This window comes from Gobio gobio (genome assembly GCF_949357685.1).
Source record: "Gobio gobio genome assembly, chromosome: 2".
In the NCBI taxonomy this organism is placed as follows: Eukaryota; Metazoa; Chordata; class Actinopteri; order Cypriniformes; family Gobionidae; genus Gobio; species Gobio gobio.
In genome coordinates, this window is record NC_137098.1 from 11,791,312 (window position 1) to 11,809,305 (window position 17,994).

Below are 17,994 nucleotides of genomic sequence, written 5' to 3' on the forward strand. Positions count from 1 at the left end.
ATTCTGAAGTTTGAGAGTTCAGACATATTTGAAGATCACTGCACTTTTATTTGACTTTCGCTGCCTGCAGCAAAACAGATCTAAATTGAAGAGCTGCCACTCAAGATTTATAGGGGTAAGAGTGGGTAAGCACTCCTGTTTTTCCATTATTGTTATTATTATATGAAAGCATTATTTAGCTAAAGTAATAAATAAATGTTTAATTAAATCAAGGTTTAAATAAATAAATGAATAAATAAACAAATGTGCGTTTGCAAACATGCAGCTGTTTTGGTAGTCTTCGATTACTGAGTGGGTAAGCACTCCTGTTTTTCATCATTTTATGAAAGCAGTATTTAGCAAAACAAACAAACAAACAAACAAACAAGCAAGCAAGCAAACAAACAAACAAACGTGTGTGTGCACCCATGTAGGTGTTTTGGTAGTGTTCAGTTACTGAGTGAGTAAGCACTCCTGTGTTTCATCATTATATGAAAGCAGTATTTAGCAAAGCAAACAAACAAACAAACAAATGTGCGTTTGCAAACATGCAGCTGTTTTGGTAGTCTTCGATTACTGAGTGGGTAAGCACTCCTGTTTTTTCATCATTTTATGAAAGCAGTATTTAGCAAAACAAACAAACAAACAAACAAGCAAACAAACAAACGTGTGTGTGCACCCATGTAGGTGTTTTGGTAGTGTTCAGTTACTGAGTGAGTAAGCACTCCTGTGTTTCATCATTATATGAAAGCAGTATTTAGCAAAGCAAACAAACAAACAAACAAATGTGCGTTTGCAAACATGCAGCTGTTTTGGTAGTCTTCAATTACTGAGTGGGTAAGCACTTCTGTTTTTCATCATTTTATGAAAGCAATATTTAGCTAAACAAACACAAACAAACAAACAAATGTGTGTGTGTGTGTGTGTGTGTGTGTGTGTGTGTGTGTGTGTGTGTGTGTGTGTGTGTGTGTGTGTGTGTGTGTGTGTGTGTGTGTGTGTGTGTGTGTGTGTGTGTGTGTGTGTGTGTGTGTGTGTAGGTGTTTTGGTAGTGTTCAGTTACTGAGTGGGTAAGCACTCCTGTTTTTAATCATTATATGAAAACATTTAGCAAAAACAAATAATCGATCAAACAAACAAACAAATCTGTGTTTGCAACCATGTTGGTGTTTTAGTAGTCTTCGATTATTGAGTGGGTAAGCACTCCTGTTTTTCATCATTCTATAAAAGTAGTATTTAGCTAAACAAACAATCAAAACAAACAAACAAATGTGTGTTTGTGCAACCATGTAGGTGTTTTGGTAGCCTTTGACGACTGAGTTGGTGCACTCCTGTTTTTCATCATTATATGAAAGCAGTATTTAGCAAAACAAATAATCAAAACAAACAAGCAAACAAACAAACAAATATGTGTGTGCATCCATGTAGGTGTTTTGGTAGCCTTTGATAAATGAGTGGGTAAGCACTCCTGTTTTCCATCATTATATGAAAGCAGTATTTAGCTAAACAAACAAACAAACAAACAAACAAACAAACAAACAAACGTGTGTGCAACCAACATTTTAGTAGTATTCGATTACTGACTGGGTAAGCTCTCCAGCAGTATTTAGCTAAACAAAAACAAGCAAGCAGGCAAACAAACAAACAAATAAATAAATAAAGTTGATAGTGCAAATGTGTAAGTGGCCAAAATAAATACATTAATTGATTAATAAAAAAAATACAATCAACAACTGAAAACATCCAAAAGAAATACTTAAAAATAATTATTTAAAAAAAAAATTACTTAAAATATAATTATCATAGAACTTCAGCCCTGTCCTTCTGAACTAAATTTCATTCTCAGACCTGTTATAAACTTGTAAATCTCTTCCAAAGGTCAGAAGTGAGGGCACCACACCGCTGTGGCTGCAATGTTCTCAGTGTTATTGGTTGGCGCCGCTGTTAATTTGACACAAGGACTTTATGAGTCCCTGAGTCACACTCGTCGAGTGCATGTGCACCTGTGTGAGTGCAGGTCAACTGGACAATATTTATCTTCACTGACACACTGATTGGGTGTGACCTCTTGTTGTCTGTGCTTTTGTTCCAGTGCTTACAGCCTTAATGATTAAATGACCCCTGATCTAGGGTCAGCAACACCTGTGAGCTCATAACTGAGATCAGGGCTAAAACATTTACTGAGAGTAGCTGTCTGTGACTGGGGTTAATGGCAAATATCATCTATGTTAAAGAGGGATGGAAGTTCAGACTAAGCCGGGAAAAGATGTTGGCATTTAGAGTATTAGATAGGCAGGGTGATAAAATCCTAAAACACTTCTAGTGTTTGACATTTCATAAATGAAAAAAAAAAACACTCTGGTAATAAGATCCATTGTTCGGCCGACATCCTATTAGCTCTAATACTGACAGTAAATGAGCCATTGAAATAAACCCACAGAGACATGGAAAAATACAACCTGGAAAATGAACCGTTTTAAAAGCAAACCGGGTGGATCGCAAGGCGTACAACTGTTGGACAGAGTCTGTGATCGCAGAAGTGCATTTAATCACCAGAGCAAGCAAGCCACACAGAAAGTAATGATCTCCGGTCTCTGATCTGATGTCTGAAGACTCCCATGGTAATGGAACAGCATGATATCAGACAGTGGAAGGGGAATCTGTAAGACTGAGTACACACTGCATCTAAATTCGGTCGTCAATTCATCTTTAAGTGCTTAATCCCCTTCTGTACGCTCACAGAGTTCAGTCATCTACAACAGAATTAACTCCCGAAAAAAAGCATTCACTGCAGTGTGTATGGAACCAAACCGAGCAACTAGTTGTTAATGATGTATTTTAACCCCTAGGAGTCTGAGCTGTTTTGGGGCCCTTTAGAAGTTTTGACATGCTCTGACATTTGTGCATTTTTCAGTTGCTTATAAACATATTAATGGCAAAAGTGTAATTACACTGTATTCAGCACAAACTGGGCTACCATAATATGTGAGCAACATGTATGTACATGCTTGTATTTTTGAGAGAATAATGTTTATGCATAATTTTTGAAAAAACTAAAAAATGTGTTTTAAAATTAAGGCTTCAAAACACACAACAGATATGTGTTCACAAGACTTGATTATTGTGTGTTTTTGTTAAGAGTTTTTGCTTTACACTGATGTGAGAATCATTGAGCCTACTCATTCACATAAAACAATATATTCATTTACATTTTGTAAAACACTTTTTCTTTACTCAGGCTTTGAACAAACCATGAATAATAATGTGATCACTCCTGAGAAACAAAGACTTGCATAATAATGAGCTGCATAATAAATGAGCTTTAGGTAGGCCTACTAGATTTTAGGTTTACTAGATAATTAAGTACAGTAAAAGTAAAAAAAAAAAAAGTTTTCTGGGGGGAAAATCTAAATGTTTTTTTACTTAACGTTTTTACTTAAAGCAAGCTAAATTATTTGCCAAAAAGAAACAAGATTTCAATCAGAAATGTTTTTGAAAAAAGAGCTAAAAAAAAGTAATATTGTGACAATTGGTAATGATGAATGTTATAAGTAAAATATTTGGGATTATGCAATGCAATTATGATTTCAAATAGTATCTGGTGACTTTAGGTTGATTGGGACACTTTTTCCCAGTCATTTCAATAACAAATATTTTCTGAATCATTTGTAAACGATCAAATACACAAAATACTCAAATATCATTTCCAGCTTCAGTCAGAAACATGTGAAATGCATGAGCCAGCGCTAAGGCTATTGTCTGCTATATTGGTATCAAATATGCTAATATATGTATTATACCAGTCTGTTATATTATATCAAATATATTTTAAAAAAAGATTAAAATTCAGATACAATTTATACAAAACGAAATTCAGTTTAAAGAAGTGCATCAGAGTTGACTCTTCTGTGCGTGTGTGGTGCAAGAAAAATCAAAGGATATAGGGGCGAAGCCATCTCTGAAAGATGTAAGAGTCACCTGCTGCATCCGAAATGGCATACTTCCCTACTAAGCGAAAAACAGTATGCGACAAAAGTATGTCCGAATTCACAGTACTCATAAAAGAGTAGGCAAAAAGTACCTGGGTGCTTACGATGGACACTTTACACACCCATGAGTCTACAGGAGAAGATTTGTGAATGGCGGTGAAGCGACACAACCGTCACTGGTAGGTGACGTGAAAAAGGCAACATGGCGAATGTAGTACAGTACGTCCAGATTACATTCATACGATATAGAACATACTTTTTTAGAGGTTGTGAAGTAATTACTTATTCAAAATAAGCTCCAAATCAAGAGAGTATGCGATTTCGGACACAGCCAGTGTCATCGACTCATTTGTGTTGCGTGATCTTCCTAGAAAAAAAACTACGAACAAGTACAAGCCCATACAAACCAAGATAAATCCAAATGCTTTATATTGAAAATAAGACCAAAATATTGCGACCCGCACCTGCCTACTTTATCAACTCCAAACACTGGATCACATTATGAGCCAAGCTCAAACAAAAAGCCCAAAAACGCTTATAGTAAGTGGCAACACTTCAAGTGCACGCTCTGCAAAGCAGCCATACAAACATAAACAAAATGTAATTTAGTTAAAACTGTCATTTACACTCACCTAAAGGATTATTAGGAACACCATACTAATACTGTGTTTGACCCCCTTTCGCTTTCAGAACTGCCTTAATTCTACGTGGCATTGATTCAACAAGGTGCTGAAAGCATTCTTTAGAAATGTTGGCCCATATTGATAGGATAGCATCTTGCAGTTGATGGAGATTTGTGGGATGCACATCCAGGGCACGAAGCTCCCGTTCCACCACATCCCAAATATGCTCTCTTGGGTTGAGATCTGGTGACTGTGGGGGCCATTTTAGTACAGTGAACTCATTGTCATGTTCAAGAAACCAATTTGAAATGATTCGAGCTTTGTGACATGGTGCATTATCCTGCTGGAAGTAGCCATCAGAGGATGGGGACATGGTGGTCATAAAGGGATGGACATGGTCAGAAACAATGCTCAGGTAGGCCGTGGCATTTAAACGATGCCCAATTGGCACTAAGGGGCCTAAAGTGTGCCAAGAAAACATCCCCCACACCATTACACCACCACCACCAGCCTGCACAGTGGTAACAAGGCATGATGGATCCATGTTCTCATTCTATTTACGCCAAATTCTGACTCTATCATCTGAATGTCTCAACAGAAATCGAGACTCATCAGACCAGGCAACATTTTTCCAGTCTTCAAACGTCCAATTTTGGTGAGCTCGTGCAAATTGTAGCCACATTTTCCTATGTAGTGGAGATGAGTGGTACCCGGTGGGGTCTTCTGCTGTTGTAGCCCATCCGCCTCAAGGTTGTGCATGTTGTGGCTTCACAAATGCTTTGCTGCATACCTCGGTTGTAACGAGTGGTTATTTCAGTCAAAGTTGCTCTTCTATCAGCTTGAATCAGTCGGCCCATTCTCCTCTGACCTCTAGCATCAACAAGCCATTTTCGCCCACAGGACTGCCGCATAGTGGATGTTTTTCCCTTTTCACACCATTCTTTGTAAACCCTAGAAATGGTTGTGCATGAAAATCCCAGTAACTGAGCAGATTGTGAAATACTCAGACCGGCCCGTCTGGCACCAACAATGATGCCACGCTCAAAATTGCTTAAATCACCTTTCTTTCCCATTCTGACATTCAGTTTGGAGTTCAGGAGATTGTCTTGGGACCACACCCCTAAATGCATTGAAGCAACTGCCATGTGATTGGTGATTAGATAATTGCAATTGAATCGAATTGAATTGAATTGAATAATTGCATTAATGAGAAATTGAACAGCTGTTCCTAATAATCCTTTAGGTGAGTGTAGTTAAAACTGCAGAACATTATGAGTCTTTGGTTACTGTAATATTACTTGGTCAAAAATAGCGGATACCAAACACACAAGACGAAACATTAGTGTGTACATGGGCTAAATCTCTATGGGCCCTATCATACACCCGGCGCAATGTGACGGCAGGCATGTTTTTTGCTAGTTTCAACCGTCGCAGTTATCATTTTCACATCCAGCACAACATTGTTTAAATAGGAAATGGAAATTCCATCTATTCGCCCATAAGCGTGCTGGTCTGAAAACGAGGTGTGTCCAGGCCCATTGTTGATATGTTGCTATTTTGGGAAAACTGAAAACCTGGTCTAAAGTCAATGGCGCAGTATTTTTGGTGTTATTTAAAGGGTACGTTAAAAATATGCGCCTATAGGCAGGTGCAAAACGCAGGTACACTCAGCTTATTACACACACAGGGATGCGCAGCAGCACACAAACATTTTTAAATATTAAAAATAAAAGGAAAAAAAAAATCCTCTCTGGAGAAGCGTTCAGTCTTTCCGCTCGCAAATTCCGCCATGTAAATAGCGAATCCACCATGGTGCAAGCGCAACTGGCTTTTAAAGGGAATGGGAGATGAGACTCTGATTGGTTTATTACACGTTATGCCCAAAACACACCCATGACTCATTAAGAGACTAGATGGAACCCTTTTGGACCATGTGCCTGGGTCATTGACCGTTTTTTTTCTTCATTAAACTAGTAAAAGTGGATTCGGACATGCCCTAAGTGCACCTGCACCATGTGCTTCAGACCATGCGCTCAGATTGTTAAAATAGGGCCCAATGTGTGGATGCACACAGCATACATTAAAAATCCAGAAATCAAGCATAGCATTAGTTCTGGCAGGTCACATTAGTCAAGCTTGCATCAGCTGACTCTCAACCGATCTACATCTACCTATATGACACCTATCCATTCAGTATTATCAGCAGCTTCAACGTGTTGCTCAGGAGCCAGTTACCCTCCTCCATCCCCAGCTCTTCCTCTTATCCAGTCAGGACTGAGCGTCAACCTCCCGCAGTTTCTCTTGAAGCCAATACGGAAGTGACTTAAACTGCAATTCATCGACTGGCCGCTAGGGACAGGCTCCAGAAGGGAGCAGAATCTCATTGAGCCCCATGTTAAACTGCCCAACTTTACAGCAGAAAAAAACATGTTTACAGCCTGGTACAAATTGTGGTTTTGGTCTATACGGCTAATTTTGTCCTTCATGATAACTGTGAGGGGGGTGAATTTTTATAGAACTCATTCATTTACATTATATAAAGCCTTAAAGTTCTGCATAATTAAGGGCGTGGCCACTTTGAGTGACAGGTTAGCTGTTTATCTGTTAGTCATCGCGTCACCTCAGCTCCAGCAACGTCCTGCCTCTTTGCCCATTTTCTATTTTTCGATGACGCGCTGCAGAGATAACAACGGCCAGCTCGTCCCTACTTTACGCTTCAAAACTGCTCTTCAGAATCCTATGGGTGACGTCACGGACACTACGTCTATGGTCTATGATCAGGACTTGGCCTTTTATAAACCTCTTCGAATCAGACTCATTTTTCTTGAATTACTTTAATGTAGAACATTAATGATGTCGCATTCATTTATCTTGGTTCTGTTCTGTTACCCTAAGGGGTTATCGCTACTCTCCTTGCTTTTATTTATGCTAGGCTGTACGGAAGGGCAGGGAGTTTTCACCCAGAACAGAACAATACCGCCAATCCAAACTATATGCAGATTTCCAAACATCTTTTATGATAGTGGTCCTGATAGAATTGCTGGTCACCAGCATGAGGTATGTTTTGCATGTTTTGCAGCATGGGATGCTGGTTGCTGGTTTCCTGGTCACCAGCATGTGAAGCAGGAGGCGTGCTGCTGGTGTACCAGCTATACCAGCTCAGTTTTGCTTGAGAACAGCAGCATGACTATGCTGGTCCACCAGCTAGAACTCCACTATATCAGCTCTACCCAGCATAAACCAGCCTGGACCAGCATTGAATTCATCATACAAGTTTCAGCAGGTATGACAAACCTCTGTACAAGACATACAATTTTATTCTCATTGAGACAAACCAATAAACACAATTTCATATCAAAACAATACAAGAAAGAATTTCCTGTAAATTAAGTGTACAGCTATAGCTTGCTATCCAATACTGGATAAGGTTGTGGACAATTATGCAATACAGAAATATTTCAATACCCTCATTATACTCTTATCCCTTTTTTCATATTTCAGTTTAATTGCACTAGGAATTTTTTTTTTTTTTACCAAATCATGCATGCCTACCCAACAACGGAAACTGTCATCACTTAATTTCCCTTCTTTTCATCTGTGCAACACAAAAGCAGATATATGCTGTATTACAAGACCTCTGGAAAGGCTTTCAGATTTTCACATTCAAATTTCCTGTTTTGGTGAAGTTCATGTATTTTTTCTTCTCCAGTGAGCAGGGTTTATTCTCTGCAAGTTCTCTAGTTTTGTGTCATAAGCGTGCCAGATTTGAATATAAGATTTTGTATGACTTCAGACTTATAGAGCATAAATCACATGGTTACTCTTGTTGTACGTTTGTGTCAAGAACACCTCAGTTCCTATTCAGTGTTTTATGGAAAAGAGCATCTTGCAGATGAGTAAATAATGACAGAACTTTCATTTCATGAGAACTATAACTATTTAATTCTATAACTATTTTTATAATTTGACATTAGAATTTGACTTTAGAAAACAAAACATTATTAAAAGAGAAGAAACATCTTTTATGGTTAAGGCAAGCAAATAATATCATACTGTATGTTTGTACTGTATGTAAATGTGTTCTGCTTGACAACAACATTTTCATACTTGCTTTGAAAATGTCAACTTGTTTTTTTTATTATTTTGGTTTATTATGGTTTTTAAAGGTGCAGTGTGTAGTATTTATGAGGATCTATTGACAGAAATGCAATATAATGTACATAACTATGTTTTCAGTGGTGTATAAAGACCTTACATAATGAACCGTTATGTTTTTACTACCTTAGAATGAGCCATTTCTATCTACATACACCACGGGTTCTCTTAAAGTGAAGTCGCCATTTTGCGCTGTCATGTTTCTACAGTAGCCCTAACGGACAAACTTCTCTACAGACAGAGCGCTAGCTCTCAGACAACATTTTTGTCCTGTGTCGGCCACCGTAACTTCTCATTGTGCTTGGAAAGGGAGGGGTGAGCGCAAAAAATTACACACTGCCCCTTTAATGCATTAACTAACAACAAGCAATATATTTTGTTACAGTATTTATGAATCTTTGTTTAATAATAAAAAAAAACTGTTCATTGTTAGTTAAGCTCAGCTCAGACTAATTTCTTATATAACAATGATGCAACTTTAGTAAAACTATAAATAAATAAATAAACGTTTGATCAAATAATGCATTAGTAAATGTTCAAATTAACAAACTAGGTAACACTTTATTTTAAGGTGACACAGTTACACATTACTACATGTACTTAAAGTAATAACAGTAAATTATGCATAATTACAAGTAACTAACACCAAAACAAACCCTAATCCTAACTTTAACTCTATAGTAAGTACATGTAGGCTGGTCAGTTTTACTTAAAATGACTCAATATTGAAATTCCTTAATATTATAAAATGACTAATAATATAAAATGACTTGTAAAAGTCAGTTTGATAACACTTTATTTGACAATGTCCTTGTTATATGTTACTTGTATTTACCATACTAATAACAGTAAATTACGCATAATTACATGCAACTAATAGGCTACTAATAATTAATAATTAATTTGATACATTTATATAGCGCTTTTCTAGGCACTCAAACGCTTTATAGAAGGGGGGAATCTCCTCAACCACCAACGCTAATCCTACCCTAACCCTATAGTAAGTACATATTATTAATTAATATTACTCAGTACTTAAATATATCATTACACTGTAACATGACACCTTAAAATAAAGTATAACCCTCAGTTTTTATTTGAGGAAATACAATGTAACTACGTCACCTTAAAATAAAGAGTAACCATGAACGAAGAGTAATAAAGTGCTTTAGAAGTATTTTTTAGTTCATGATAACTACTGTAATTAACTAATGTTAATAAACGGAACAGTGAAAATTAAGGGATTTTTCTGGCATTTCATTTAAATAACTCCTAATAGCCTACGAGAGAAGAAAGACCTAATACATCTGTCTCTCAAAAGACGCACTACTCCTGACGTATTCACATAAACACTTACAACTCGTCTCCAGAGCCATATTTCTATCGCATTTACAAGCAGCAGAGTACTTGCCATTTCATATCTTTCCATGTAGCTACACCGACATATATTTCCACTCTTTTAAAACTTCTGAACAGTTGCTTTAAAAATCTGGTAACATTATGTGCCAAGGTCATTCTGACAGGACATCAAACCAAATGAAGCCCATCATCTCAGTCTCTGTCTTACCCTCTGAGAAGTTGATAAGCCCGAGCAGATGAAGCAGCTTGAGCGACGCGCACACGATCACCACAATGCCGAGCGTCTGCAGACCCTCCGTTTCCCACATGGCGTTTACCACGACCCCCTGCTCATGCCACCTGCCAGACTCTCCTGACCCCGCGCCAAACTCCTCGCTCCAGTTCCGTCCAGCCGCCAGCTTGCACTGGCCCGGCCGCCCGAGGCACCCACGTGGTGCAGCACCCCACTCCTGCTCCAAATCCAGCCTGGGAGGCTGAGGTTCAAATCTCAGGATATGAGTCTCCCGCGTCCCAACACAGAAGAGTTCGAGACGAGAACGTGAGTTTGAATTGTGTGCCGATGTGCGAGAGGTCTCGGAGTGTGTGTGGGGTGGGGGGAGAGAGAGAGAGAGAGAGAGAGAGAGAGAGAGAGAGAGAGAGAGAGAGAGAGAGAGAGAGAGAGAGAGAGAGAGAGAGAGAGAGAGAGAGAGAGAGAGAGAGAGAGAGAGAGAGAGAGAGGTGAGGGGAGGGAAAGGAGAGGAGATGCGATGAGGAGAGCGAAATCATAGAGGGAATGTGTGAAAAATAAGGATGAGAAAGTAATATTCAACCGCTCTCTCTCTCTCTTCCTGTCCTCACTTCCTTCACTTAAAACCAGTTTAATCTAATTATCACCTAATTTACATCATTTCCTATATGGATATAGGCCAGCATGACAGATGACCTGTAATTCAGCACAACATGCTGTGCAGAAATCAATGCATAATGAACTCATCCTTTAAACAGTTTGACTGTGCATTTATTTTCACGATGTCTATATACTCTAAGGAAACCCATTGATTACATGACTGAAGAGGAAAGTCTGTCTCGTTCAATAAAGTGCACTCACTAAATTACCCTTTAAGGGACATTTCACCCCCACATTAAAAATATATCATTATTTATGAATTCACCTGCTTTTATGGTTTTCAGTATAAACACAAAAGGCGAATTTTGAAGAATCAACGCTTTGCTTTTTTCCAAACAAGTTCAGTAAACACAGGCTATTATTTTCATGATTTATCACAACTTTTTATTTTTTGTCAAATCAACTTAATTAATGTGGCTCTGTAACATTATATTTTGAGTTTCTATTTATCAAACCAATTTCCTTCATTGTATTAAAGGGTTACTTCAGCTATTTAGCATTAAGCTGCAGTAGAAACCCGGTAGTATATTCAAATTATGGTACTTTCCCCCCTCATATCCCCCTGAGACGAGAGAATTATGCATTATTTCTGGAAAAAATTCTCTGATGACGCAAATATCGTCATTTTGTGTCATCGGAGGATATTTTGGCCAGAGGCTAAAGACTACAGTCACTAGATGGAGCTGTTCCGCATGTTATCAACCCGCCCATAGGGGAGGGATCTGACTCACAGAATGTAAATGCGCACGGCCGCTCAGATTGGGCATTAATAACGGAGCGGTGCGGAGCAAAGTGAGTGTTTCAACTTTTCAATGAATTCCTATGAAAGTTAAGCGTCCATGTGCGATCTGAAAATGCGGCAGACTGGACATGCGCAGTGAAGGACAGCCGCGCTTACCTCAGCTCTGCTCAGCTCTTCGCTCTCGTGATGAATGAAATCTGACTCCTGCTGCGTTTGTTCCGTGCATTTCGCTCGGCTCACTCACACGTTATTGAAAAGACACGTTCAGTTTTTAATTGTAGTGTTTATTCTCTAATTGAACGAAATTATCGTATTATTATGAAGATCATAACGATGGTGGGGGCGGCATAATGGTGGGCAAGTGATAACCAATAGCCGTGGCTTTGGGAGTGGCCTCGTAGGGCAACGAAGCAAGTGCATTCTGGGAGTTGTTGTCTTTCATCCACATCCACATGTCTTTTCTTAGTCTGAAAGGCACCGAATTTAAAAATAATTTCACATTTCTACTACATAAATGACCCATTTTAAATACATATTAATCTTCCCAGCGCTGAAGTACCCCTTTAACTCAAATTCTTATTTCAATTTTAATTTCAATGAACTCAACTTATTTTAAAGTCCCTGTAAAGACAATTCTGAGATTTGTTTCTGAACACCAGGGCCGGCGTTTGCTATAGGCGAGCTAGGCGGTTGCCCAGGGCGACAAATATGTTGGGGGCGCAGGCGCCCTCTAGTGGCGCCCTTAAACTTACATCCCATTAAGCATAGAATTAAAACACGCGAAATAAAACAAACTGTTTATTAAACATGATCATCCTTGGGCGCCCCCTCAGCCACACGTTTAATTTCTTAACCTGATTATTAGATGGAATTGATGGTGAGTATTGTCGAGCACATGCGTTCAGGCGTTAGGTCAGGCAAGTGCTCATCACTGGCGCGTTCTTCAAAAATGAAGCAGTCTAAACCCTCGAGTGCACAGGGATGGAAAAAGAGAAAGGCAGACGATCAAAAGAAAGCCCAGTATAGAGGTAAGTCTTCTCATCTCAGCCATAAAGGTGTCAAACTAAATAAATGTACTTTGTATTATCGATATTATCAACTAATATTGGACGGCATTGGACGTTTCATTGCTGTCACTAAACTATCACTAGCTAGATAGTTAGTTTTCTACATATTACTACGCATTTCACTGACAATAAGGAAGTCTAGACGAGCCAAATTTTAATGCTGCGTCAATTTTGAAGGTGAATAGAAATGCCAGAAACAACTGTTCATCTTTTATTATTTGAGATAGAGCTACAAGAACTTATATATTTTAATTTTGTAGTGGTAAGTACAGTGTATACATAATAGCACTTTTGTTTGTAGAGGGAATAGTTAATCCAGTTTATGGGTCATAATTTGCTTAAGTGTCTTTACAGGTGCTTAAGAGAGTTTTTGCACAGTTTATGGAGTTAATATTTGGTAAATATCCTTGAACATTCTTTATTTGTGTATGAACAATGTATTACAGTTGATCCTTCAAGTCTTAATTTGCTTGATTAAGTGTTGGAGTGACTATAAAACCCTAGGCGAAAACCCTAGGCGTTGCCCTATAGGCGAAACTCAATCTCGCCTAGGGCAACCAAAGAGCTAGAGCCGGCCCTGCTGAACACATTATACATGTCAGAAGTGTATTGCTGAAACACATTACAAAGACTGTGAACTGTGTAGTACTGAATTGTGGAGTTAGACCGTTCAACAGTTTTTCATCATTGCTGTGTTCAGGATTTTTTAGGCGGGGCTAAAATGGTGGCTCGATGACACACTGGAGCCACTGAGCATTTGGCCCCTCCCCCAACACTATCATAACTGTTGAAGACGCACTGGATCCACTGAGCCTGGCCCCTCCCCTATCACGATCAACTAGAGCACATTCGCATCAGTTCGCACGCTCGATCGCATTACTACAGCCTACAACTTACAAAACAGCTTACAAAACAAAAACGATAATATCAAGAAGAGGTGGATTCATTTTGTGGGGTACTTTCAACTGGGTACTGGGATTCACGGAAAATCAGCTGTTTAAGATTCAAATTTGGCTGGGTGGTTAATAACACATTTGTCTGTGGTGTGACAAACTCAGAACACATATTTCATTTTGACTGTACAGGGACTTTAAGTTAAAGTTGCAGTGTGTACATCTTAGCGGCATCTAGTGGTGAGGTTGCAAATTGCAACTACCCACCGCTCACCCCTCCCTTTCGAAGCACATAGAGAAGCTACGGTGGCCGACACAGGACAAAAATGTCGTCGTCTGAGACAGCAGAGAGTAGCTAGCGCTCTGTAGAGAAGTTTGTCCGTTTAGGGCTCCTGTAGAAACACGACAGCGCAAAATGGCGACTTCACTGTAATGGGACCCGCGGTGTATGTCGATAGAAACGGCTCATTCTAAGGTAATAAAAAACATAACAGTTCATTATGTAAGTTCTTTATTCACCACTGAAAACATACATTTTTCTGTTCTGCCAGAGTTATTCGCTCTCAAAACAAATTATTCATACAAATCCTTATGAAAAAGAAGTGTGCTTAATTGAATTGAATGTACTTGTTGTATAGCCTATTTCAAATCTTTAAAAAAAAAAAAAAAAACATTATATATATATATATATATGTTTTAATTTTTTATGTAGGCCTACTTGCAGATATCATTTTAATGAAATACTTAATGCACTTAAAGAGAGTACACTTTCTTAGCACATTTAAAAAGTGCACTTTGTAAAAATGTCAAATTAAAAGGTTAACTTTAAAAAGTACATTTTAAATCATTATGCTTTTATAATATTTTGTTGTGCTTTAAAGTACACTTATTTTCATGTGCTAACTAACATACTAAAGCACACGTAAAGTGCTTGATTATAATTGTAATGTGTTATTTAATATTACTTTTAAAGTTTTTAGTATTTTAAATGCACTAGCTTCATCATTACAAATGTTTCATTAAATAATAATTGATACAAGTTTCAATAGACATGAATCTAAAGCACAATAAAGTTCAGCTAACTGAATTTAATATGAATTAAAACTATTACACATTTTCATTCAGTTACAGTTTACATGATTTTAATAATCGGAAAACATTAAATTCAGTTGCACTTAATTATATTCTTTTAAAGTATATTATTTTGTAAAAAGTATATATATATATATATATATATATATATATATATATATATATATATATATATATATATATATATATATATATATATATATATATATATATATATATATATATATATATATATATATATATATATATATATATATATATATATATATATATATATATATATAAAGTATGTTAGTTCTTTGTCCACAGGGTTATGAAAAGACCTGTGTTTAGATTCTATTACAAAAACAGCAGCATAAAGGTTTGGGATGAGGGTGAGTAAATAATGACAAATCACTTTCAACCACTACTTTTGTGCTTACAAGAGTGTGGTGTAGATTTACTACAGTACATTCTAGCATCCCAAAAACTACTACTAATGCTTCCTCCCTAAAAATGCATAGCTACTGCCACCTTCTGGTACAAAATATCTGCCATCAGTTGTGAGATGTCAAAGGATTGTAACATTACACTAACACGTCTTACAAGATTGATTGCACATGATTCATAAACAGTGCCATTTGCATGTATTACAGTTAATTCAGCAATTACCCATATCTCTAACTGCTTAAAAGTCTCGTAGCAAATGATTTTATTCCCTTTTTGGAGCAAATCATTTAGTGTGGGGTTATTAATGTGGATAATGTAATTATTCAGATTATGCCTTCAGCCATTTTTAATTTTGCTCATTGTGTTTTCCCCCCTCCATCTGCCTATAATAGCTTGGTTTTAATAAAACTATGACACTAGCCTTTGGGAATCAGAAGGAATAATTAGCCGCTCATAGTTTCTGCCGGAAGGTTAAACAAATTGCATATGTTATCAAAAATCGCAGTAAACGACAAACATAAATCCAGACACCAGCATTCACTCCATCGACAGCTCCAACAAGTGTCATAATGACACTCGCCTCCTGTTCTGTGTTGTCTTTCTGTGAACTCTTAAAGGTGACGTAAATGTCGGAGAGTGTTGATGGAGAACCCTTAGTGGGGTCGATTTCTTATCTCTCTCAAGCATAGGATGTGCCTCAGATGTGAATGTGCTTTGTTCTTCGATTTCTGTTGGTTATGAAATCGATTTTGGCGAGAGATTACATATTTCATTTTACGGTCAAAGCCTCCCTGTCCTGTGGGGACTCTTATCAAGTCTGGCCTGTCCAGCGGAGGGTTATGTGAGGAAAGCCTGTCCTGATTTATGCAGCTACACAAACACTGCTCGCAGCTTTTTAACTATATCCTCATTTAAAGTGTCAGAGGTGCGATGTAGCGATGATGACCTGTAGATAAAGACTCTGTCAGAGAGAAAGCACGCAAATCACAATTGTACAAAGGAACAATTTGTGATCATTGCAACATCATGTGCAGAAATACCTGCTTATGACCACGCCTTCGCATGAATAATATAGGAAGAACTCACCAGAAAGAAAAAAAAATCACCAGATGACTTGCTCTATTTGGAAAAAATCTATAATTTTAGGGTTTTTTTGAGTGCAAGCCATCCTTTTAGAGCAACTCAAACCTCTTTCTAGCCTGAATGCCAGCCAAACTTAGCCCCGCCCACAACATTTGAAGTCGGGAAGTTCGGTCTGGACTTGATCCGTTGTGGAGCAACTATGCTCGAACCAGAGCTGTTTGGACCAATCAAATTGTCAGGGCGGGCTTTATACGATGATGGAACGTAATCATTCATGTCACCAAAGAGCGCTAGGGTTGAATTTGTTTACTAAACGGAGAACTTGTAGAATATGTATTCACCTTTACTATCTCTCTCAAAATTGATGATCGCGTTGGTAAGTACTCCGTGTATCCTTAAATTCTTTTTACAACACCGGCAAAGATCGTTTACACTCATGTTCTGTTGACAACTATGCGTCGCTCTGATTGGTTGTAGGTCTATCCAATTGAGTGCAGAGGCATTTTTGCCCCATAATCACAGCCCAATGGAGCAGTATCAGACTCATACTCTGACTAGAATCTGAGAATGACGACGCCAGGCTAACCTCTTTACAGTGAAATCTGTTTCTAAATTAGGGAAAGAGATTTATTATAGGCCACTGTTTTTGCAACACATGCTCACACCCAACTCGTCACATATTGAAGGCATCTTTATTTTTCTAGCTCAACTGTCATGGACTGGAAAGCACTGGATTGTTGGATATCAAAGGCAGTGAAGGAAACATCTATGCTGCCTTCAAAAATGGATCAGATGAAGGTCTCTCAGGAGACAGGAAGTGAAGGTAAAATTGGATTCGGATGTGCCTTGATGCCTTTTTTTATCTTGGAATGCATCCTCCAAAGGCAGCATTTTTAAGTTTTCGGACACAGCCGGGGTCTTCCACTTTGTTGCTACTGTTCCGAAATGCTTCCGCTTTCCAATAATACCAGTAGAAAGCAGGGATGAAATTTCATGAACTGACCTTATATCCTATCACAGTACTGACTTCTTTGTTTCTCTCTTTCAAGAAGGAGAGAGAAACAGCTTGTTCCTTCAGCTTATTGCATCTTGGAACTGGAAATACTTGGGACTGGAACTTGGAACTGGAGCTGGAACAACCCAGAAACTGGAACCAGAATCCTGGAACAATCCAGAAAACTAGAACAACTCTCTGTTCTTAAGGAGTTCAGCGTTCACAAGCACTTCGTGTTCAAGGCTGTGAAGGGGAATCCAACTTCTTTCATCCCACAGCCACACGGCCCAGCTCAGCAAGTGGAAGACGTCGCCGTTTGGACTCAGCACGTCACCAGGCGGAACGTAAATATATCACTTCACCAAACCTCTTTCCAGAGACCTTAGCATTAGTGTATATTGTCGGAATATGGTTATCTAATTTGCTTTAGCTTTTGTATAGCTGATGTCAGTTAATAACAATTAATCTATGAATTTGTTTAATTCAGAATAAGGTTTACCTTATTGCTGTTTATCTTTCCGTAAGATAACTTACATCCAACTCAGTCACTTGCATTCATCAATGCCTTTGCACTTTATCCATTCAGTAGTTGTTAGTTACTCTTGTCTATCCTTTTGTTAATAAAATCCTTTTATTACACTTGTGTCTTCCTTGTTGATAATACAGTAAGAGGCTCTACAAGTTGACGATGTCCCACAAATCCTTC

At 38.1% G+C, this 17,994-nt stretch overlaps 1 protein-coding gene across 1 annotated transcript in view; it reads right to left on the reverse strand.

Annotated features, from left to right (window-relative positions):
* The window catches only part of kcnip4a (potassium voltage-gated channel interacting protein 4a), a gene marked incomplete at its 5' end in the record, with an annotated part of 81,568 nt that extends 71,158 nt beyond the window's left edge, over positions 1-10,410 (reverse strand). The window contains one exon of the mRNA XM_079838834.1: positions 10,311-10,410. Coding sequence (XP_079694960.1) covers positions 10,311-10,410 — 100 coding nt within the window. The remainder of the gene's footprint in view (positions 1-10,310) is intronic.
* Positions 10,411-17,994: the final 7,584 nt, after the last annotated feature.